Source organism: Anguilla rostrata, chromosome 4, assembly GCF_018555375.3.
Source record: "Anguilla rostrata isolate EN2019 chromosome 4, ASM1855537v3, whole genome shotgun sequence".
Lineage (NCBI taxonomy): Eukaryota > Metazoa > Chordata > Actinopteri > Anguilliformes > Anguillidae > Anguilla > Anguilla rostrata.
The window spans coordinates 16,693,754-16,717,093 of NC_057936.1; the positions used below are offsets into that span (position 1 = coordinate 16,693,754).

Sequence of the window (23,340 nt, forward strand, 5' to 3'; positions counted from 1 at the left end):
AGTCGTTCATAAACGGCCGTTATTGATGGTCGCGCGGCCCCAGATTTATTTATCGGAAGCGGGTTGAGCGAGCCGGTGGCTGAGGTGCGTGAACACGCCCAGATGTCTGGCTCCGCGCCGGCCGCCCTGGGCCCGGAGGACGCGCGGCGAGCTCTCGCTCCTGTTCCGCGCTTTCGTAATCGTTTTAAAAAAGCCATTCGTTACGAAATTGGACATGTCCACTCAAAGACAACACAAGTACCCCGGCTTTTAATGACGCTGGGGTTTTCTTTGAAAGTAAATTAACTTTCATTTCAGCTCATCGCTCAGCATGTCTGTCTCAGTGGAAAGGATTTTGTGAGCTGTCACATGCGGAACAATCGCTTAATTAATTTAGGAAATTAAGAATATATTGTATATATATAGTATATAAATAATTGCTTACCTTGGTCTGGCACATTGATATTCCATTCACCCAAAAAAGGAAAATGGAAGATTGTCATTGGCTAGAGGAGTGTAAATTTTTTTTTTTTTAAACCAAGCATTCAGCATCGTAACCTGTAAAGACACTAAAACTATTTTATGGAGATATACTATTCTATACTATACTATACTGAAGTGCTACAGTTCAAGTAAAAGAGTGCTGATTCTGTGACGTGATCATTTTCGGGCCCGGGCCCAAAAAGGTGTGTAGGTCAAAGCCGTCATGGCGGCTTATTCCTCAGGAGAGCGTGGGTCTAGAGCAGGACAGCGCCGCAGCGGTAGCAGCTGGGGGGGGGGTGAGGGGGGTGCAGCAGCGGTCTGCGGGCGCGAGACTGAGGGCGCGGACGTGCCTGTACACGAGCAGAGAAACGCATGAGGCCTAGAGCCTGTAGCCGGAGGAGGGGGGGGGGGCTGTGTGAAGAGGTGAGGGGGGAGGAAGCTCGGGGGCTAGCAGGGTTCAGGATGACATGGAGAGGGTCAGTCCACTTTCACTTCAGGAGCAAAGAAAAAACTGATTGAATCTGATTGTGTGAAAACCAACAAAACGAAAAACTTGAAAAGTTGTGTGTGTGTATATATATATATATATGTTTGTGTGTGTGTGTGTGTGTGCTTGTGTTGAGAATATATTCATAGCTTTAATTCGACTCGTAACAGTTTTAATTCAACTCTTAATAGATAGCATTTGGTCCCATGTTCCAGAGTGGGACCAAATGTTATCTGTTAACAGTTGAATTAACACTGTACATTTTACTGTGTGGGGGTCACAGCACTGGAATTCCCACAATCCTTCACTCAGCGTTGCATATACTGGCAAAAATGTCATTAGGCGCACTTCCCTAAGAGGCCCTTTGCCTCGTGCAGGAGAGAGTGCTGTTCGTGTTTCCCTGCCCGCTTTGGTAATTTGGTGAGAGAAGGCAGTGTCTGTTCCCGCCTCGGAGGCTGTACGCTGGTGCACGCGTGCATCATGATGCCGGGACGCTACGCCACGCTTTGGAACTGGGACGGGCGCTGTAGCGTCAGTCCCAGTGAGGATACCTGTAGGGGAGGTGGGGGTTGAGGGGGGGGGTGGCTTGAAATGGAATGAAATGCATGCCTCCCCTTTGCTGTCGGGAGACGCTACGGGGAGCTGGAAGTTTCCGGGACTTCCAGCGTGCCTCTCATTCCTTTGTTCTCCGTCTTCTTCCCCGCACGGCAGGACGCGGCACGCACGTCTTCGGATATGTGTGTACACACGCACACACGCACACACGCACGCGCACATGCATCCATCCGTCCGTCCGACTGCGTACGCGCACACAACCAATTAGTCTGCGCCCTCAAAGCTGAATGCGCTCTTTATGTCTGGACAGAAAAAAAAATGAAAAAAGACGTCTGCTTGGAAGCCGGCCCACATCAGACAGGAAGTGCAGTGTGATAATGACAGTGCGCCTTTATTTTAGAGTCCTCCCTCCCCCTGACTCCGTCTCAGCAGAATCCAACACCAGGACAACTTCACCAGGGCCTCTGTTCACCCTAATCAGGTTTGGGGAGGGTGGGGGGGTGGGGGGTTGTTGTCAACAGGGGCCCAGGTGGGAATTAATAAGGCATAATAACTGGATCGGGAGGACATCTCCAGTAGTCTTTAAGTAAACATTAAGACCTCTTGAGGGAGTCATGGCCACCGCTTGATAAATCGGCACGGTGCTTGGGCAGAATAATTTCTCACTTAGCTTCCCTAATGGGGCTGGTAATAGGGACTAGTTTGCCTGGCTGATTGCCTGTTCTGTGTGTTATTTCACATTATTGTTGCCCCGTAGCTATTTAACGCAGCACCCAGCCCTCATTAATCACGGTTTGTCTCTCTTTCCTGTTCATCCAAATGACACAAAAAAAAAAACATGGACGCCGAAAATGAGTGGAGTTGGGGTGGCGGCGGGGGTGGTGGGGTTGTTTAGGAAGCCTGTGGTTTTTCAATATTCAAGTTCAATATTTAAATTGATTGCACATTTTTCTTTCCAGTCGTGTGGGGTGCTGGAAGACCTTGTCTGTCTGAAGTCATAAATTCCAGTTGTGTTTTTTAGGGTAAACACACTTACTGACTCCTCTTTTTTTCTAGAAAACAATCAAAACCAGCTGTATACAAATTGTAAAGGATATTTGAAAATGAATTAAAACTTTTGAGGTCAGCTTCAACTAAGCATCAGCCATATCAGCCCCCAACTGCTCTGTACAGAAAATGTGTGACAAACCAGTGAGATGTTAGGAGGTAAACTGCAGGTAGGTCTCTAGCATGTTATCTGTAAATGTGTGATACTGGGAATGCACCAAATCCCCTCAAGGAATGCAAGAAAAGTCACCTTAAGGACACCTGGCAGGCATTTAGATGGCGTTGATGTGAAAACTGTGCGGCAGCACCGAAAATAGCGGCCGGCCTCCTACGTTGATTGAAGGATACCGCGCGCGGTTTCCGAGGGACGGGTAGTGGTGTCTGGTGGCGAGGCGTCCTGATTGGCTGCTGGAACGCGCCGGCGGACCACCGAGCGAAGCCTTACCTGTCCTTCTGTGAGCCTCGCCGCAGCTCCCCTCCAGCACGTTACCCGGCAGCGGCAGGGATGGTGTTGCGTGAGACCCGGTTTTTCATCAGTAAAGGAATTCCTCTGCCTTGATTCATCCCTCCCCGGGGTGCCTTCTTTTATTGAAGTTGCGCACACAGACCGGGAAGCGCAAAGACACACACACTCGCGCGCGCGCACGCACGCACGCGCACACACACACGGCGCGGCGCAGCGCGGGATGTCTCTGTGCGGTTGTTATGCCGTCCTTCGGGGAGGTTTCCAGGCGGTGCGTGAAGCAACTCTCCGCAGGCGGGGCCGCGCTCGGGGAAGATGTAAAACAGGCCGACGGTGTGCGTCCTGCTCGCTGCTTCGCGTGTCTCCTGGTCATTTAACCCCGCTTTGAGAAAGCGCACTTGGGTTTGACAGCGGCAAAAGCTTGTTTTGAAAAAGGAGAGATATTCTTGGTGAGGATCCTGGGGGAGTGTAAAACATCTCCAAAAAAAAGAGCTTCAGGGCACCCCATTAATGTGTCCAACATCTGCAAAAAGAATGAGGCAGCATTTGCAAAGGATAGGGGGAGATCTTCAAGTCTTGCAGTGAGTTTTTCTTTCTCGGGAACCCGAGAAGCTTGTTTGTAGTTATTAAGCTCCTTGAAGGGATCATTAGTGTTGTCTGTTTACCTGTACACTGGTGGCACATGTAGTGAAGCCATGGAATTTGGAAGTTGGTCTTGGTGGGATATGAGCAATTATTTTAGAGAAGAGGTTAGGAAAAAACTTTAAAATACATATTATTTTGGGGATAGGTTCTGAAAGACTAAGCTAAGAAGGTTTAACTCCTGTGACTCTGAGCTGCATGCACACTTTCTATGATATTTGCATTATGAGAATAGTACTTCTATGTTGGCACATTTCTGAGTGCTGTAATTTATAAAATGTGTTGCTTGTTCCAGAGGCTGCACCCACAGGCACTAATAGTGTGGTTGGTTTGCCAGAATCAGTATTTAGTCTGCATTTGTCCCAGTAAGACATTACTGCAGTGAAAAACAAACATCACTGGCTGAACATAAATAATTTCACGAGTCTGTGCTTATCCGTTTCAGAGAACGCTTGAACGGAACAAGCGATTTCGGGGTGCGACCTTTGTGTTTGCACAGGCGTCGTTCAGGAATTAACTCATTAACAAAATCGATCGCCTGCCCCGCCCCCAACCACCCACAGCCCCCCCCCCCTTTTGTCCAAGTAGCAGCGATTAGAGGGCCGATGCCGGAGGGGAGACAGCCCAGCCCCCAGTGAATTGTGGGAGTAAAAGAGGATCCCTCCCTGACATTTGGAAAATCCTCCCATCTCCCGCTGTCTTTCATTCCCTTTGGTCTGCCGGATCGGCATGTCGTGCTTCCACTGGGAGGGCCTCTGCTCCCGCTCTGGAGCATGTGTGTAATGTACTTTGTTTATTGTTGCTGATATAATTATAATTAAGTGTTTGGGTTAAGCTCTCGATGGTAATTCAACCCACATTTGTTTCTGGATGAAACAGAAGTACCCTGAAATTAGAGGAACATTTATTCCATCACCCATGCACACTTAAATGATTAAAGCTATCCACGATTATAGGACGCCAATTTTCTATTGTTTCGGTTTTAAATGTATTTTTCGTTGGTTCTCCCCCGCACGAGTCAATAAGCAACGAACAAAAGGTGGCGAGACATCAAAGGGTTAACCGTGAAAGTACTCCGGGACACTGGAGTTTCATCGACGTGCGGGTTTTATTTGCCCGTTATCTACGGGGTAGCAAAAGCAAAGGAATTCTGTAAGCATTAAGATTACATCGTGTCTGTTTGTTACCCAGGAATGTAAGATGTTCTCGGCTCATTCTGCTGTAAAATGCGCTCGGTCCCACACCAGTTCTCCAAAGCGTCTTAAGTGGAAAGGTCTGGGAAATGCAGAAGCGCACAGGGATAATCTTATTAGAGCCAGTGGAAAGCTGCTGAAGGGCTAGGGAGCGCAATCGCACAGTTGCCCTTGAAAAAGACCAAAGGAGGATTTCCCCTCTGCAACGGCTGCACACCCCAACCGCCCGCCCCCCCCCACACCCGTTTTTTTAGAAACGTGTCCGCTGTTTTCTGAGACGTTCCTCCGGCGCCTTTCATCCGCGCGCTAAGAGAGAGCCGCTCCTCTCCGGCCGGCGCTAGGCCGGAACGAAGCGCGTCGTCTGTCGTCGCGCGGGGCGACGCGGCGGGCTCTTTATCTGCCCGCGGTACCTGAGGAGCGCACGCGCGGGCGGGCGGCCGGCCCAACGTCGGAGCGCCGGTACGAGGCGGCGCCGCGCGCCAGCGTCCTGTGCCGTTCCGGGCTAGCGCTGTGCGGCGCGCTACCGGTTCAATAACTCGCAGTCCAGCGGTCGTCTGACATCACTGTGGCGTTCTCAGTTCAGTAATGCAGAGGGCGGTTCCAGTTCAGTGGTGTGCAATGCTCTACCAGTTTAATACTGTACAGCTCTGTGTGAGTTTACACTACACAGATAAACCTAACTTTATCTCTGGCTGTTCCCACTTCTGACTGACACCAAGTGTCCTCAGTAAAATACCATTGGGATAACCCAAAAAGTTTAATTTTGAAAATTGAGCACCCTGTAATACTTTGGTAGAAGTGATACGTGAGGAACTAGAAGAGGTGCGAACTAAAACTCGACAGATTTTGAGAAAATTCCCTCTCCTTCTTTTCCCTTCTTCAGGCTGAACAGTGACAAGATGACTCACAACGTGAGTGTAGCGTGAGCGTAGCATCAGAATTGTAGCACCTCGGGGCATTTATTTTCAATGGGTTACAAACTGTGCAGGGCCTGCTACCCTGCGGGACACGGTATGTAAGCCAAACCTGATCGGCTGAACTCAGACCCCCTGCCTGGCCCGACTGAGAAGGGCTCTGCTTTGACAGATGAAACGGGTGTAATAACGCTATTTATGTGCTCAGCGCACGCCCTTATTCAATGGAACTGGTAGAGCTTGCTCTTTATTTGTTGTCCGTTCCCAGAGCTGGATATCTGCAGAAGCTGTGGTGGTTAAGTAACTTGCTCGAGGGGAGAAACAGCAGTGTCCCGCCTGGGATGCGAACCCATTACCCTGCGGTTACTCGTCCGCTTCACGCCCCTTTACAGGTGCGCAGTGTAAGGCTGGGACAGTCCCCTGTGCGCGCAGTCAGTGGTTGTTTCTTGCCGCTGCTCTGTTCTCCCTTAACCGCCATGTCCCATAACCCCTGTGCGTACATTTTCCAAAGAAAATACGTTTGCCAAAGCCAGAATTTGTTTTATTCCTAAATTCCCCTGATATGGGAAGGGGGTAGGGAGTGTAAGTGCTTTTTGATAAGATTGATGCAGAGAAAGGCCTGTTAGTTTTCCCATCCACGCATCCAACCAACCACCCCCCCCCCCCCGCCACCACCCCCATGTTAAATCTCCTCTATTCCCATCCACCAGTGCTCACTCCCACAGCACATTTCCCCAACCACCCTCCCCCCCCCCCCCCCAGTCCTCTCATCCCACTCACTGTAAGTATCTTAGCTTTATATGCATCTATATATGCATCTCCCCAAATTCACAAGTAATACCGCTCCCCCCCACCTTTACAAAACCACCGGGTGTTATTTTCTTAAAAGTAAAGGCATAAAACTCAATTAGGGCTGATATAGGGGGAGCCTTGTTTTGTTGCCGACTGATCAGCGCTCGTTTCTCTCTCATCTCGAGCCTGCTTTCTCTCTCTGTCTCTCTCCCCCACCCTCTCTCTCTCTCCTGCTACGTTGCTCTCTTTAGTGTATTTGTGCGGTGTTGATAAGCGTCAGATAAAGGATCTCCGCGGCCGCTGATGTAATGATGATGAATGTAGCGCCGCTGCCTGCTTCTCCCCCCCGCCCTCCACCCCCCCCGGGGGACGCTCTGCTCCGCGCACCCCGTAATGAAATGAATACAACTACAGTACCGTCACACCCAGGCACTGCAGGGGGGGAATCAAATAAATAAAAAAATCGCCAAATAAGAAAGACAGTTCAAGAATATATGTACATACTGGTATGTGCGTCCCTGTGTATGTGTAGATGGGTACGTGTGTGCAAGCGCACATATGTAAAAATACACATAGGCTATGGGGTAGGTTTGTCTGATAGAAATGTATGTAAAAAAAAAATGAAATAAAGTTACCTATCCATCTTCCCACATGATTGCTTTCATTTCTTAGTTAGAAGACATGCTGTGAAATGACTGCATTTGTAAACATGGCGTTTTTAAAGAGGCAAAAGTTTCTTTTCGTTTTGACTTTGATGTGCACCATTGGTAGCAGACTTTCAAATCCCAAGCTTTTGTCACCAAAGCGTATAATTTATGTTAAATTGATTTGCTTAATGTGCTTAAAATAAGAATCATTATTATTACGTGCAGACTCAAGTGTGCTACTTTAAACCTGGCTAATCGCTCTTTCTCTGTGAAGGAATTATGGTCCTAAAAATGAAGAAACAGCCTTGTATTTCTCTGCAGTGACAGTATATGTAAGATACATATTTCAAGGACCAAAAACCAGTAATTCGATCATTTTATACGGATCATCTTGTTCAAAAACCAATTGCGGATTGGAGTATAGCAATTGCAGGTTGTTGTTATCAAAGTATGTTTTTCTCCGAAGATGATTGTTGCAAAATAATTGGAATGTGTTTTTGGACAGCAGCACTGAAGATTGAGTAATACGGTTTGGGGGACTGCTGGATGCTGGAACTATCTAGATATTTGAAATATTTTTGTGTTATGCATTATCTTGCTATCGTAGTCCCTGTGCAACTGAGGGTCTGGACCATAATTTGAAACATAAGATGTTTTTGTTTGACTAAAAAGGTACAAAAGGTCTGGAAATAGGGCTTGGTCTATATTTTATTGGAAATGAAACACCAAAATGCCCAATGAAAAAATCAAACACACGCCAAAATACTCTATACAAAATACAACATCCTCAGTCCAAAACTTTGGCTATTGAAAGCCACTACTCAGGATAAAGGAGAGATATCTTTATGACTTTACAAACTATTAATCCTAAGTACTAATACTAATTTAAAAATGAGCAAATGGTTATTACATTGCTATAGAAGATCAGCATAATTTATGTAAGACCCTCTTAACGCTAATTGGCGATTATGTCCGAGGTCCTTCCGCAATATCGTACGAGGTGCCATAGCAGTAAAATTCATTCAGGGTTACGTTTGCTCAGGAGCTACAAGTGCGAGTGATGTTTGCGAGGTGCTATTGATGTTGTAGAGGGACGCAGGGAAGGTGCACCTGCAGGACTGCTCGGGGCTAGAGTGCCAGTGTGGAGAGCGGGGGGATTACGGGAAGAAAAGGTCCCGCTTTTAATTGCGGCTCTGGAAACGCGGCCCGCTGCAAGGAGCACAAAAGGGGTCAGCCACGCTTGAGTGGCCAAGAGCTCCGAATATTTGCTTTACCAAAGGAATGTTTATGCCCCCCCTCCTTCTGTCTTTCTATTGCTCCCTGGGTCTCTCCCCCCTCCCTCCCTCCCTCCCTCTCACACTAACCTTTTCTTTATTTCTGTTTCTTCCTCTCCTATCTCACCTGGGGGGGAAAAATGAGGGTTAAGGGTGGTAAGACTCCCCCCCACCCCATACACACAAATGAGCACTTGCGCACTCTCTCTCTCTCTTTTTCTCTTTCTCTCTCTCTCTCTCTCTCACACACACACACAGACTCACTACAAATACACTGGCAGGTCAAAGGCCAGTTCTTTATTAGGTGGAAAAAGTAGTAGCTTTTTTCCTTTTTCCTAAAACTTGAATCGTTCAATCAAGGCAGTTCAGCATGTTTTAAAAGAGGAAAGAAACAACTGATCTTCTCGTTTCTCACGAACAGACTCACTTGGGGTATTTGCTACCTTTATGAAATCCTTTAGTTGCTAACCGGTGAAAATTGACTTGCATACACAGTCCGGCTAGCATGCACACGTTCCGACCTGAGAATTAGTTTTGGTCAAGGCATCAAAAAAACTGTTTATTCTTTAATTTCAGGATGTGTCACTGTAATGCCGTAATTTTTAAGTTTGAGCCAGAATTCTTTTTCGGCCAACTTCTCAGATTAGAAAACATCTTAGCCAAGATTGGTTGTAACACATGGATTCGTGTGCAAATGGTTAGAGGGAAAGAATGTTGTGTTGTTTGATTTTGTTTTGATTGCTTGCAGAATAATTGCACTTTTCTGTGCCCAGAATTACTTGCAGATGTTGTTATTAGGTGGAAGTAGACTTTTGACTCAGAGTTTTGTTAAAGGAGGGGGGAAAAAACAAACAAAGCACACTGTGTTTGTTTTTTCCCCCCTCCTTTAACAAAACTCTGAGTCAAAAGTCTACTTCCACCTAATAACAACATCTGGGTCCTGAGCCCCAATTCTGTGAGACCATGATGGAGATGTCTTCCAAAGTTCAATGGCAGCCTTATACGATGGAGCCAATTCCACCACACCCCTTTAATTGGGCAGATTCTGGGGGTGTAGGCGTTTAGTTATAAAGTTGTATGGTAATTAAGCCTCTCTCAATTGAAAGACCGTGTTATGCCGACTAAATATTTCCAGGAATAATGTTTGAAGTATTGAGCATTTTGGATAAGTGAAGGGCCCAAATGAATGGCCGGGGCACGCAGAGCACCGAAATGTCTCTGAATCGTGGAGTCCCTTTCATCGTGGCGGTTCCGACACCCCAGGGCTTGACGGTCTCTAAACAGGAAGGGTCTGGAGAAAACCTGCACTGGTTCCTGCCGAGGTTGACACTGACGGAACTTCTCAAGGGGTCCAAAGCAACTCAAGACTGAGCACACACACACACAAAAAAATCTGAGACAAAAAAAGGAGAAAACAACAGCAGTGAAAATAACTTTCTTAGAGCATAAAAGGGCTTTAGAACCCTGATATTCCCTGAAGGATCCTCAAACAACCCCTTGCTTTTTTGATTGTGAGCTGTGTTTTTCTTGGTTGTTTCCCCTCAAGGTTTTTTTCTCGTCTTTCTGGTGCAGAATCGTGCAGAATGAGTGCAGAACTCGATGTTTATTTGCTGTCCAGGCTGTGGTAACGCCTTTTATTGCGTTAAGACCGCAGCAGTTTTAAGGGCAAGGCATAATATGCACGCAGTCATGAAATCTTCCATGTGTTGCCATAACGCCGATCTGGGTTGGGCCACAAGTCTTTGGCTTCATCCATACTGTAATGATTCTTCAGATGTTTCAAACGCTATCAAGTACCTGGTGCTCCGCTTTGGAACAGTCACTCACCATGGCCCAAACTAAACCCACCATCATCAAGCATGTTGAAGAGGTTCTTGTTGATGCACTTGTTGAGACTCAAAAACAGTTTCATTCGTGCCCAGTTGAGCAGCAGAGCGGGCTCAATGATTTCTTGATTGGGCGCACTGCAATATTTCCCAGTCTGATACGTTGAAAGATCGTAAAGTTGAGTTAGTGGTACTGCACCTTGAACACACATACATGTCCCATCATAGAAATTAGTGTCTGGATCAGCTGAAGGCTGTGCAATGGCTAAACCATTGTAAATGGTAGTATGGTAGTCATAAGAAGTCTGAAAGAAACACATAGAATTTTTATAGCAGGGATTGCAGGGTGGAAACGTGAGCCTGCAGCTATACATGGAACCATGTTCTCTTGTAGTTCTCTTGGAAAACGTGCATCTTTTGCTTTAGAATGGCTGAATTTTGACCACCATTTGCCATTTCTCAGCACTGTGACGCAAGCGAACAGGTGTCTGGTCTAGTTAGTCCAGTCCATCATGCAGCATTTTCTCAGCCTTAGCTCTGCTCCCTGCTCACGCTCCAGTCTCTAAGGGAAACCAAAAGGGGGAGGGGAACGTAAAGAGAGGTGAGCGCCATCTCCTCCCCGCTAAGACGAGGAACCTGTGAGAGGACACAGCTGGGAAGCCCCCCCCGCCCCGCCCGCTCAGGCCTCATTCGTCTGCCTGTCCTTGCACTCCGGCAGGTGTCCCGGCTCCATGAGACGCTGAGGAATGAGCAGTCGCCATGGAAGCCCAGCCCCATGCCAGTTCCGCAGCTGAGAAGAAGAAGAAGGTGGAGACCATCGTGGCCAGCAAGGGCTCCTCGGGCCGCGCCGACGTTAGCGAGAAGGCCGTGGCCTCCAGCACCACGTCCAATGGTAAGGAACGCCGGCCCTCTCCTCCCCCGGCTCCCAGCCTGTTATCTCTCATTCAGTCTCCCTGCCGTGTGCAGTGCCCTCTTACCCCTGTTCTTGTGTTCCACTGTTTCTGTCTTGGGAATGAATTTAAACCAATTTTCCATCCTGCACAATCCTTTCTGACCTGATATTTACAGTCAAATTTTTTGGTGAGCAAATCACCCGGTGTGCACAGAGAGGTCTGACAGATCAGGGTTAAATGAAAAGGCTAAGCAACCTTTTAGTAGCCTTAGCTTTATGTAAACCTTTGGTTGGTTCCCCAAGAGTACCCTGTTGATCTTTTTCAAAAATCACTTGACATTTGATGGATTTTGTCAAATAGAGGTATTGATTTCAGGTTCAGTAAATATGGGGCCGGATTCTGTCCATGGTGCGAATGTCTGCTGAATGATGTGTTTGTATGACTGAAATGTAGGGTGAGCTGCTCCTTTCATGGTTGTAAATACTTGAGAGTAGCGAGCTGACAGGTTCAGAACAGGTCTCAGCAGCAGTCGGAAACAAGCTTTGGAAGCAAGTAGAAACGGTGAGATGTAAACAGATGGGTCCTAGTAGATTCGTGTCAGTGGTGAAAGAAATTGCTTTTCTAAAGGACAAATTCAGCCACATATAGCCGTTTAATGAAGTTTAATACACTTTTGCAGTCATTCTGGGAAAATAATTATCTCCAGCCTTGACTTGTGTTTGACTGTCTCATGAAACTAACTTGGTGTGTTCCCCTGAAACATTTGCGGAGCTGTAGCAGTTTTAATAACTTTTCAAAAACCGACTGAGCCAGAAGCCAGTAAACTCTAAACAAAACAGAGGGCCTTGCCTCAAATTACAGCTGCGCACATTTGCAAAAGTCATGGCAAAGAACGGGGGGAGTCTGCGCATGTTAATGTGCGTGTGCGCGCGCATGTGTCAGTGGAGAGAGGTCTGTCGCCCTTGGTTACCGCTGATTTGTAGGATGTCAAATGCTGTCGTTCCAAGTTCCAGGTTGGAGACATTAAGCAGTCGCAGAGAGGGTTAATGACTTGTAGGGTTGCTGTTCTGTCCATATGTGAGACTCTTGTGTTTTTGCAGGAAGTTGGGGGGCAGGCAGGGGGTTTTTGGGGGGAGGCGCATGGAATGCATCCTGAAGCGTCTTGGGAACATTCTCACTGTTACTCATTCCCAGATGGCTAACACTGTTTTATTAATTAAAGGGGAGAGGGGGTAAAAGTTTGACTGAGGGGGGGGGGAACGCATGGATATAATTCCCTTGCACTCTGTGATTGCCGACTTTCGTTGGTGGAATATTTGTAATTATTCTTCAAGATGACAGGGTGGGTTTGTCTTTGCTACAAACTGTAGTGCTCATGAACCTCTAATCTTTATGGAGTTCCACAAAACAAGGGATACCAGAGGAAAATTAAAGAGAATGCAAAATTGAAATTGACCAATTTAGAAACAACAATTTCAAGACCCCGTAAGGAAACCATTGTAAAACATGTTTGCTTGGATATACCAAGCATTTAAAGATTGGATGTAATAAGCATTTAAGGACAGTAATGGCCATTTAGATCACTTTGTGTTTAGTCAATCAACAAAACGCATTCCCTGGTTAATTTTAAGATTTTCCCAGAAAACACAAATTAAACCAAAAAATGAATTCCAGATTCAGTTAGACAACCTGAGTGTTCATTGTAGATTTTTTTTCTGTCAGAGAACCTTTAAGGGAAAGAGAAAATAAAAATCCTGTACTAAAAAAACAAAAACAAATGTTGACTGAAATCTTCAAGTTTCAGAGGCTGAATACCAGATCTGCTGTGCATTATCATTACTACACACTCCCAGGCTCACCGAGCTCATAACCTCTTATCAGGTGTAACCTAACACCCCCTCAACTTTGACCCCAGTAAACCCCTCCCTTCCCCTCTGACAAACAAAATGTGATTGTGAGCAGCTGTGGAACACCAGTGACTGGCACTTCACAGGAAGGGCCTAAGAAAATATTTTCCCCCTGATATAGAGCCAGGAGGGGAAACCCTAGGCGCAGTGAGAACAGCGTTAACTCAGTCAGGGCTAATGAGGATCGGGGGGGGGGGTTATGTGGTAGTGGGGGTGCAGGGGAGCTGCCCCACAGCTGGAGCGGCTCTCAGAAGACAGAATGGACAGACCGTACCGAGAAGATATGTAATTGAAAAATGTGTGATCTAAAATCCCAAGTCCCAGTTTTGAAAACCAGTACGTTCCAGTTGGTGAAATGCCTGCTTGTTTCATTTAAATTTGCATTTCAGTAATTATTTCATCTCTAAGGCACCTTTGTTGTGACTTTCTTACAGCCCATGAACCTTTGTCCCCATATTAACTCTTTATTTTACTAAAACCCTCTTCTGCCCTATATAGACTTGTCTGAACTACCTGGCCGAGTGCTCAGATATGTTGTGTGCGATTCTGGGCAATACATGGGGAATTCTTAGGCCTCCATATTCACAGAGATGCTGAAGTGTTTGAGCTCTGCCCAGCAGTGGGTAGGGATAATTAAATATTTGCACGCCAGTCATGCTGTGAACAGAGGAGCTCAACCAATTACAGAGTACATTGGTAACAGCCAATAGAATAGCACAGACGGTGATTGGTAGACACTTACCAGCTACTTCCTGGCTAATGACCACAGCGATCCAGGGGGTATTGCCAGAAAGAATTCAGCAGTCACTATTGCTGTTATTCTATTTGTTACCAGTGAACTCCTTGATTGCATCTCTGCCACTGCTTCTGGACACAACGTTGCTGTTCAGATGACTGTAAATGCTCCCAGCTCAAATGGGAATATGCTGATTCATTATTTGGTCATCTTTAGGGAAATGTAATTTGGACAGTAAGAAGCAATATTGCCAGGTAAACCACTTCACCTCCCCCAAAATATCATTGAAGGCACTTTGAAGCTACATGCTGTACATATTTCTATATTTTCAATTTGTGTGTAGAAGCAGGATAAGTACAATCTTACAAAATGCATTCTGAAGCTCAAAAGAACAAACAGACCTGACAGTTTTATTTTCTACAATAAGATAAAATGAATATTGAACAGTCTTTTTTTTCTTAGGCACTTTTTCCTGGTACTTTGTCCTCAATAGTTTTGTTCCATCATTGTCAAGGAAATCTATCTAGTTCAGAAAGAACTAGGAATGTGAGTGTATGTATGTGTATGCACACGGGTGTGTGTTTCTGTAGCCTCCCCATTTTCCAACTCGAAAGCAGCTACTTTACCCTCACATACCCTCTTGTGGTCTCCTCTCCTGGGGCTGATCTTGCAGCCAATTGGTAGGCTGGATAAGTGGGTGGGGCCTCTGGAGCACTGATTGTTGTGCAGTGGTGGGGGTCGGTAGGCTGTGTGGGAGGGGGAAGGAGGCTTGGTTCTGTAGCCCTGAAAGTCAAAGCAGTGCTAAGAATGTCAGTGAAAGTGGGACTTTTACCTAAACAGTTGTGAATTTGTTATAAGAGCGGCCTTTAGTTCAAAATGAACGACTTTTTGAATCTTGGGCCCTGCATGTTGTTAACCTAAATGCTTGCTCATGTTATTTTAAACACAAAGAGAGTTTGTAGGGCCTCCAGCATCATTTTAATATTTCTCCATGAATTGAAAATGTTTTTCTGTTACAGAGGAAAAAACGTGTTTTTCAAGACTAGTTTTACTACAAGCCAAAATAATAATTCTGAGTAAAGATTTGTGTCTTTGTACATTTGCTCTTCAAAGCAATGCTCTGTTGAATTGCCTTGTTCTTTACACTTTTGTCTCAGATTTACTAACAGATACATTGTCAGGAGTATCCTCCAATCCTGAAATACACAATGCATAGCCCTGCCTACTACATGTATTCTTCAGACTGGAAATGGCTTTGACTGGGTCATGATACATATTTTAAAAATGTGTCATCATTTTTCAGCAAAAGGAATTTTTTTTAAAATTAAGAAATCATTTAAAGAAATGGTAACTAGCCTTCTAAAAAGGATTGTTAGGTCTCTCTCTCCCTCTCATTCTCTCTCTGTCTGTCTGTCTCTCTCTGCAAGTTCTGAAAAAGTTGAGTTTCAGCGCAATTACTGAGTCTTTGGGGAGCGTTCCCACATGGTTGGCTAAATGGTAGTTTCATCCTGTGCTCCTTTCATCTTATGGCCTGCTCTCCTGGCTTGACAGTTGAAAAGGTCTGACTGTGCCACAACAATAGTTTGATTGGTTTCTTTTTGGGGGGTAGGGGGGAGGGCTCTCCCCCCATCCTCATCATTCTCCAGGCAGGTGGACCACAAAGTCTCCTGATTCTTTTGTTGCTTCCCGGGCAAACCCCCCCCACCCCATCCCCCCAACCCCTCCCAACCCCCCCGCAAAAAAAACCATCCGTGTTCTTTGACTGAATAAATCCCGTCGTCATGGGATAATTTTCTGAAAAAAGAGAAAGGGGGAAAAAATGCCCTGCCTCTATAAATGTGAATAAGGAAAAGTTTCTGGTTGGCTGGCTGGTTGGTTGGTTGAATTTTTGATTTGGATGGTTGGGCGCTGAATTAATGAAGTGGGTGATCCCCAATGAGGGAAAGAGAGGTAGGGAGAAATGGGGAGAGAGAAAGAATGAGGAGAAGATGGAAAGAGAGAGAGTGAGTGAGCGAGCTTGCAATTGGGAAATGTGAGTGCTCTGAGTAAGCGGGGTGCAGACGAACTTTACAATGCATGAGTGAAACTGCAGCTCTGTTTTTGTTTTTTTGTGCAGAATTTAAGGGCAAGAACCCTGATTCTGCGGGTAAAATAAAACAAGTTACTTTACTGTACCACAGAACACCACTTTGTACCCAAAAGAAGTTTACAAGAAATTTTGCATTTAAGAAAAAGTACGGGGCAAAAATAGTCACTTGTGTTTTGGAAGGAAAAAAGAAGGTTTAGCTCTGGGTGGGGGGGGCTTCTAAAAAGAGAGAGGCGGCTACCTCCTTTTTTTAAGCAGGCATTTAAATTATCGACGGAAAATACAGAAGAATGTCATCTGACAGAAATAAAGTTCCCGTTAACACCGCGGATGGAAAGTAATTTACAGATAGGCTGTCCCCGGCCATCTTTGTGCTGCCCAGATAAGGATTCATTTCAGAAATGGATAGGAGACATTTTCACTTACGGCCTCCATTCTGCGACACCTGTGATAACAGCTTGTGGATCCTAATTGAAAATTGGTTTCAAAATGGATTTTCACTTTTCTTCAAACCCCCCTTCCCCCTCCTCCCCACAAACCCCTGCCCCCCCCCAAATGCTTCTTCCCCAGCGCTGTCGTTTTTCTCGGGTAATATTGAATGGGCCAAGACTAGCTGCCAGTGCACAGGCCGGCCGGGGAAATGGAGCCCCGACCAGAGATCATCCCTCACGACTCTGTCAGAGGCATGACAGCCCCATGATCCGTCTTATTAATGAAATCATTGATCACTTGATGGGACTCATAATCAACTGTTTCTCCACCAGGCCCCTTTTTTCCTTTCCCTCCCCGCTGCCGTTTGCCCCCTCTTTTCTGTCGTCTCTCACAGTTCTTCTGGAAGATTCCCAGTTCGGTCTGATTGTCTTTGTTTTGATTTTTTAATTTTTTTTTATTCTTAAGGTGAATAAATAAATGGAAATGCTCTATCAAAGGAATGACCATGTGGGTGTTTCTCACCGACGAATGAAACTGCATGTGAAATCTCAAAGGGGGCAGGGTTAAATAGATTTTTTTAGTTTTTGTTTTTTTTTTGAAAAAAGGATGTGAGAAATATTTTGGGTCAGGTTATTTTGCTCCAGTTTCTGCCAGGGTTTCATATGAGGAAGCCCTTAGATATGTGAGCTGGACGGGGAAGTGAGAGGTTGGCTCTCTGCTTTGGATTGGCTGGGGAGGTTAATGAGAGGGAGCACTGGATGTGTGATTGCAGACGGGATAAAGAATCTCAGGGGAGCGGCGCCTAGTTTGTGGGTCGACCCTACAATGCGAGGGGCGTTATGGACCGTGACACAGCTGCCCTAAAGAGGAAAGGTTGCTTTTAGTGTCACAGCTGAGACCCCTCCCCACTCTCCGCGGTGTCTGTGTGAATATGCACACACATGCACACACACACACACACATGCACGCACACACACATCCAGACACAAATGCATGCCCACACACTTATACAAATACGTACACACACACACACACGTATGCGCACACACACACACCCAGACACAAAGACATACCCACACACTTGTACAGATATACACACACACTCACACAGACACAAATGCATACCCACACACTCATAAACATACACACACACACACACACACACACACACACACGCACACACAATCAGCAGAAACAGAAATGCACAGCTGTGCACACACACACACAGATATACACACGTACTTATGAAACACAAATATATTTATGTCAACATACAAGCATGTGCCATACCGAATTGCTGATGGCATAACACAATATGCATTATATATTTATACTTGAGTTCAAATTTGAGTTGAATCAAGTTTTAGTTGCAGACAAGAACATGCCACAGCTAGTAAAATGTATTACATGATAAATTAACTCAAGCTCTTATATTCATTTGAACGTATACATGTGTAATGCTTCAGTTACTGTTGCACAGCATTTGGTGATGTGATTAGAACAGGCTTGATGTAACTCTCTGGAGGAAAGAGGCCGGTAGTTGTATAGAGTGACATTCAGAGGGCTGCCACACAGGCATTCTACCTGATGCACATTGCATGCACTAGTGTGAGAACTGTTTCATGGATCTCTGCACTGAAGGCAATTTCCTATAGCAGCGGGGTGACCCACCTGGTAGCTACGAGCTCACAGGGCCAGAGGGGCAAGATTATCCCTTCCCCGCTGTTCTGCGGGTCAGAGACCTCATTGTTACTGCGCCCCCTGGTGTTCTGGGGAAACGGTGGCATGTAGCTTAGAGTGGGATTGCACAGTGAGAGCGAGGTTGTTCTTAACAATGAATTCAGTTGTTAATGCAAGTGGGGCAAAAACATTTTTTCTCCTGTTCAAAAGTCTACCACATATCATACTACCACTCAAAATAAATGTGATTTTTATTTCACGCAAACACGTTGATATAATTTGTAAATCTCATTTGTTTCTTCATCTGTTATAAAGCCTTTATAAATTATGTTATTGCCACGTGTAAACATCCGTGAACACAGCTGATAATAGCAATACGCATTCACCGTAACAGTAGTGAATTCTGTCCAAAGGGCAAACTATTTTAGGCAACTCATTAGCTAACGTGTTTTAACATAAACTTAAAATAAGATGTTTTTTTTTCCCTGAACTGCAAGTGTTGTGGTTGTTGCTGCAAGTTACCAAGCAGAAGGGACTGGCAACAGGTGAATGGGAATACAGGCCGTAATCAGTGTGCATTATCGCTGGCGTAAATCACGGAGCTCCAGTCAGCAGCAGTGGTCTGGCTGTGACAGGTGCTCTTGAGGAGGGGGAGAGAGAGATAGAGAGAGGGAGGGAGGGAGGGAGGGTAAAGGGGGGGTGAAGGAAGAGTCTCATAAAACCATAAAACAATAAAACAGGGAAACAGCAGTTGAGCATTCTGTCCTTCTGCCCATTTGTCGGCAGGCGTCACCGACGGCCCCTCCTCTGGAACGGGGAGAAGCTGGGGCGACCCTGGCAGCGAAGTGACTGTAGCGTGTCACTGCAGTCTCTCTGTCTCTCTCTCCCCCCCTCTCTCTCTCTCTCTCTCTCTCTCTCTCGCTCTCTCTGTCCCCCTCCCCTCTCTCTCTTTCTGTCTCTCTCTCTCTCTCTATACACACAAAGAGGAGTTTGTGTAATTTCAAACAGACTTTATTTAACAACTGCGGCCAGATGCTGCAACTAAATAACAAGGGGTAATTTGCTGCGCTCCCTAGACATCTCCTGTAGCGAAGTGCCACTCTGTTTATTTGTGTCGTATGAAACGTGGAGCCCTGAGTCGAGGTGTGTGTGCTTGAATGCGCATGCGAGAACCCGAAAGCATGTCTGCAAGTATTTGCTTATTAGTGCGTGTGCACGGAGCGTACATGCATCACGTTTACCTGTGTGTAACTGAGCATGTGTCCACGCGTGCGTTTGCAGCAAGGTGTGTGCATGAGCATTTGAGTTGAAGCAATGTGGCCTTCATGAGTATACGTTGTCTATCTAGATGTGAGCTCAGATTTCAGGGTGGAGGGGCCCCCAAAAGTACCGAGATTGTCTGCTCAGTACAGCCCCCCCGCCCCCTCCACTTTGGGCTTTGCTTCGCTCCCTTTTCCCCTCACCCCCTCTTCTGCTTCTCCCTTCCCTTCAGTTCCCCTCTCAAACTGCAGAAGAAGAGGCGGGATCAAAGGGCGTAAACCACACCACTGATTTCCAGTGATTGATTGGAAACAGAAGTTTTCTCTTTTTACCTCCCCCTAAGTGCTCTCCTGGGCCCGTTGTAAATAGTTCAGGCTTAAAGTGTGAGAAGAGTCATGATTATTGACAGACAAATTAAGGAAAGGCACCCACATTAGAATTTCAAGGCTGCTTATGATTTTTTTTTTTTTTTTTTTTTGGTGGTGGTGGGTATCAGCTGAGAGGGTTTGATACCCACTTCTGTCAGATAATTGATACACTGAAAAAAAAATCTTTCTTTGGATAAACCTAAAATTTCTTTTTTTCTCAATTTTTAGATTCATTTGAAAAATTTTAAGTTCATTTGAATTAACCTAAAATTTTTCAGTTGTGAAAACCTAAAAATAAGGTGTAACACATTGAAGTCAAATTTTATCCAATTAAGCATTGTTTTAGTTTCTTGTTTTCACACGTGAGGAGAAAAAGCCATTGGTTTCAGAAAACGAGATAGTGTGAAAAATTAAACACAGGCAGGCGGGAGAGAAAAGTTCTTTGCGGGCTAAAGGTGTCTAATGATGTCTAATTTTGCCAGAATTCAGTTCCGAACTACACATAGCGCTACTCACCAAGGCACTGTTAAATGTCTCTTCGATCCCAGTTTAATTCACCAGATAAAAAGTTCTAAAAAAATTGAAAATAAAAAAAGCAGGCCTCTGAGGTAGGTTTCTCCATGGGTGTTTCGGAGATCACGCCTTTTCGCCGCACATATCGATAGCTCTCTCTTTCCCTTTTTTCCCTCCGGTTCCTCGCGTCTTGAGGAGAATAACACCCCTTGCTCAGATGAGTAAGCGCCTCTCCCGGTCGGCTCGATATTATTGAGCTCCCCGAGCTCTCTGCTCGCAGGGAGCTCACGTCAGGCTCCGGGTCGGAGCGCCTGCCGAGCCGTTATCTCTCGCCTTCATCGCGGTGAGCGTTCGCGACGGTGCCCTGAACTGACTCCTCTCCGCCTTCTTCCGAAAGCCCGGTCTCCCCGCCTCTCCGGGCCCCACCTGGAACTCCGAGCGCTAATGATGTTCCGTCTGCAGCCCCAGGGCGACAGGAGAAAATCCGGCTGAAGAGATTCAGCCGTCTGACTCCGTGCCAGTCGGATTCCCACAGAGAAGCTCACCTCTTCATTACTCCTCGTGAGAGAGCGCAGCTCTGTGAAGCCAGAAATGTTCGTTGGAAGGAAATTGATAGGTTTATCAAAATGCTTTTCAATAGAAAAAATAGTCAGATTTGCATGCCGTGAAATGCATCACTCCTTGTCGAGCACCATTATGCAGGCTGCGAAAACTTGTTGCTTATGACACAGAACGTCCACAGTTTTGATTTATGGTAAAATTATGACAACATGATAACATCCTGCTTTATGGTATCATAGAAAGGGGTGTTTTGTTACAATCAAGGCACGTTGTAGTACGCGCTTATTAATCAGGATAATTGACTAACTAAAAGCATAAATTACACGCGTGTGTATAAGGAAGAAAAATGATGTAGTCTGGAATTATAAGCCCTGGGGTCAGTCCCCATAATGCGTGTTCTTGTGTTAAAGCGCACAGTCACACCCTTTCCTTAAGCTCCTGGACAGCTGCAGGATACGGGTCCCATTATTAGCAATTTGGCAACGTTATGACTTCGCCTCCACCGCCGTCAGAAACGGCACACGTTACTTTTTCACCTCCTCAATGCGCCCTTTGTTCGCCGCTGGATCCCGTTCAGCTCCGAGTGGGTCCGTTAGCCCCGGGAGCCGTCCGGGGAGCGGAGCGCGCGCGCGGGGCCCGCCCCGCCCCGCCAAAGGAACCGGGGCACGTCTCCAAGCGCCGAGCGGAGAGCCGCGAGTGGGAGGAAGGAACAGCGAAGCGTGCCCGCGGGAGCGCTTCTCGGGGAGGACAGACTCGCGGTGCCACGTTTCCGATGTGAACCGTGTACTTTAGGAGGCCTGCGTGGGCCTTTAGGGGGGAGGCGCAGTCATACGGGGGAGTGTTTTCCATAGGAGTCTCCAAATAGTTTTCGTTTTTTGTTTAGTTGCATTTTTGACTGAACTGTCTTTTGGGGTTTGGTGCATATAGGGTATATGGCAACTGCAATGAACGATTTTCATCCCATCCCAGTTTTAAATTACCCCTTGGGACTGCCTGACCACTACATGGTCTTCGCCCAAGATAAACACTCCATGCGTCGGTCAAAGCACACTCTGGCTGCTTTTGGTCCATAAGGTATTCTGACTGGCTAAAACTGGGTGCAATAATAAGTTGTTTGAGAAGTTTTTTTTTTATTTACTTCCTCTTCATTTCTCTTCCTTTGTCACTTTTGGGAGTAATCCCTTGCGTCATCGCTCACGCTATAGCCCGAACACCAAATCAAGCGGAACGCATTTTCATTCCCCGTTTTATTTATGGAACGCCTTAATAAACGCCAAAGGTAAAATCCGAAATCTCAAACCATTTCTTTCCCCCCGTGTTAAGGTGCTCCACCAAAATCCCACTTCTGCACTCTCAGACACCCCTGCAGCAAGCTCCGCACAAGGTTTCATGGAGTCTAAGTGGAGAACATTCGCCCGTTATCTGACATCACGCTTGAAGAGGCATGACCAAATCCATTCGCAGCTATCGAGCTACATCGCAAACATCTGCTGCTGAAAAGCCTAAATAAACAGAACATTCAAGTCTTCAGAGGAGCATGCAAGGGGGTGGGGGCAACAACCAACCGGCCGTCAAAGTTATGCAGACGGAGGCAAGAGCACAAGCCCGAGAGCGGACGTTTGGCACCGGAGAAATGACGACATCGCGACAGGCGCTCGTCGAGTCAAACTAAGTCTGGCGGGGCCGGTCTCGCACGGCACCGAAGTCCAGAAACACAGACGTGTTGCTTTTGGGTTCAGGGAGGGGAGGGGAAAAAAAACTGCGAAGCTTATGGGCAGTGTGAGGGAACGGCGTGAAGAATGCGGAATGAATGGGATTTTAAGTGGGCCGAGCAATGCGCTGATTAAAGATGATTGGAGTTTTATGGCAGGAATCCACGGCAACGGCGGGGAGGAGGATTCCAGCGGCCAGAGTGGCAGGACAGGTCCCAGAGCAGCAAATCTTATTACTGAGAGGGCAAACTAGCAGGGACAGACTGAGCGAGGGAGGGAGGGAGGGAGTGGAAAGAGTCCTTCAGGGTCTTGGAGCAGAAAGAGGATTATGAAGTGAGAACATGAGAAGTCACCTGCTGGTCACTCGCAGAACTGCAGGGGAAAGACTTTCAGGTCCAGCCACCTGCGTGGAGCTTTCACATTGGCCGCTTCGGTTGTGCAGTCTCCTGCTGTGTTTCTTCTCCGTATGAGGTGACCCCATCTTCTGAAGCCTCGCCCGAGTGGATTGTGCTTCCATTTCCGCCTCCCCCACCTCTCTCCCCCCCCCCGACCTTTGCTTCCATGGGGTCACACCACTTCACTGACCCGCCACAATAGACAGAAGTGGGCGGACTGTTTGGGGGGGAGGGACCGCGCTTTCTGCAGACATTTTGGTCGGATTTCTGCCACATGCGGCGACATCCCCCGAGCTCCTTCCTCCTGTAACGCTATCCGCTGTGTCATGCGCCCGCGCGTTTCCAGTTTCACGGATCCCCGTTAATTCGCTGGCGTCCGCCGCGCCATTGTTTGCCGTGACCCCGCCCCGCGTTCGCAGCGATTTGCTGTAACCCGGACTCTTGAGGCTTAAGCCTGACTCTCTCGACCCCCTCCAGGCCCTGTATCTGTCCTCT

At 46.7% G+C, this 23,340-nt stretch overlaps 1 protein-coding gene across 3 annotated transcripts in view; it reads left to right on the plus strand.

The window, feature by feature from the left end:
* The window catches only part of gli3 (GLI family zinc finger 3), a 142,366-nt gene that overhangs the window by 19,930 nt on the left and 99,096 nt on the right, over positions 1-23,340 (plus strand). For all 3 annotated transcript variants that reach the window (XM_064330971.1, XM_064330970.1, XM_064330972.1), the window contains exon 2: positions 11,021-11,194. In XM_064330971.1, coding sequence (XP_064187041.1) covers positions 11,062-11,194 — 133 coding nt within the window. In that variant the 5' untranslated portion in view covers positions 11,021-11,061. The remainder of the gene's footprint in view (positions 1-11,020; positions 11,195-23,340) is intronic.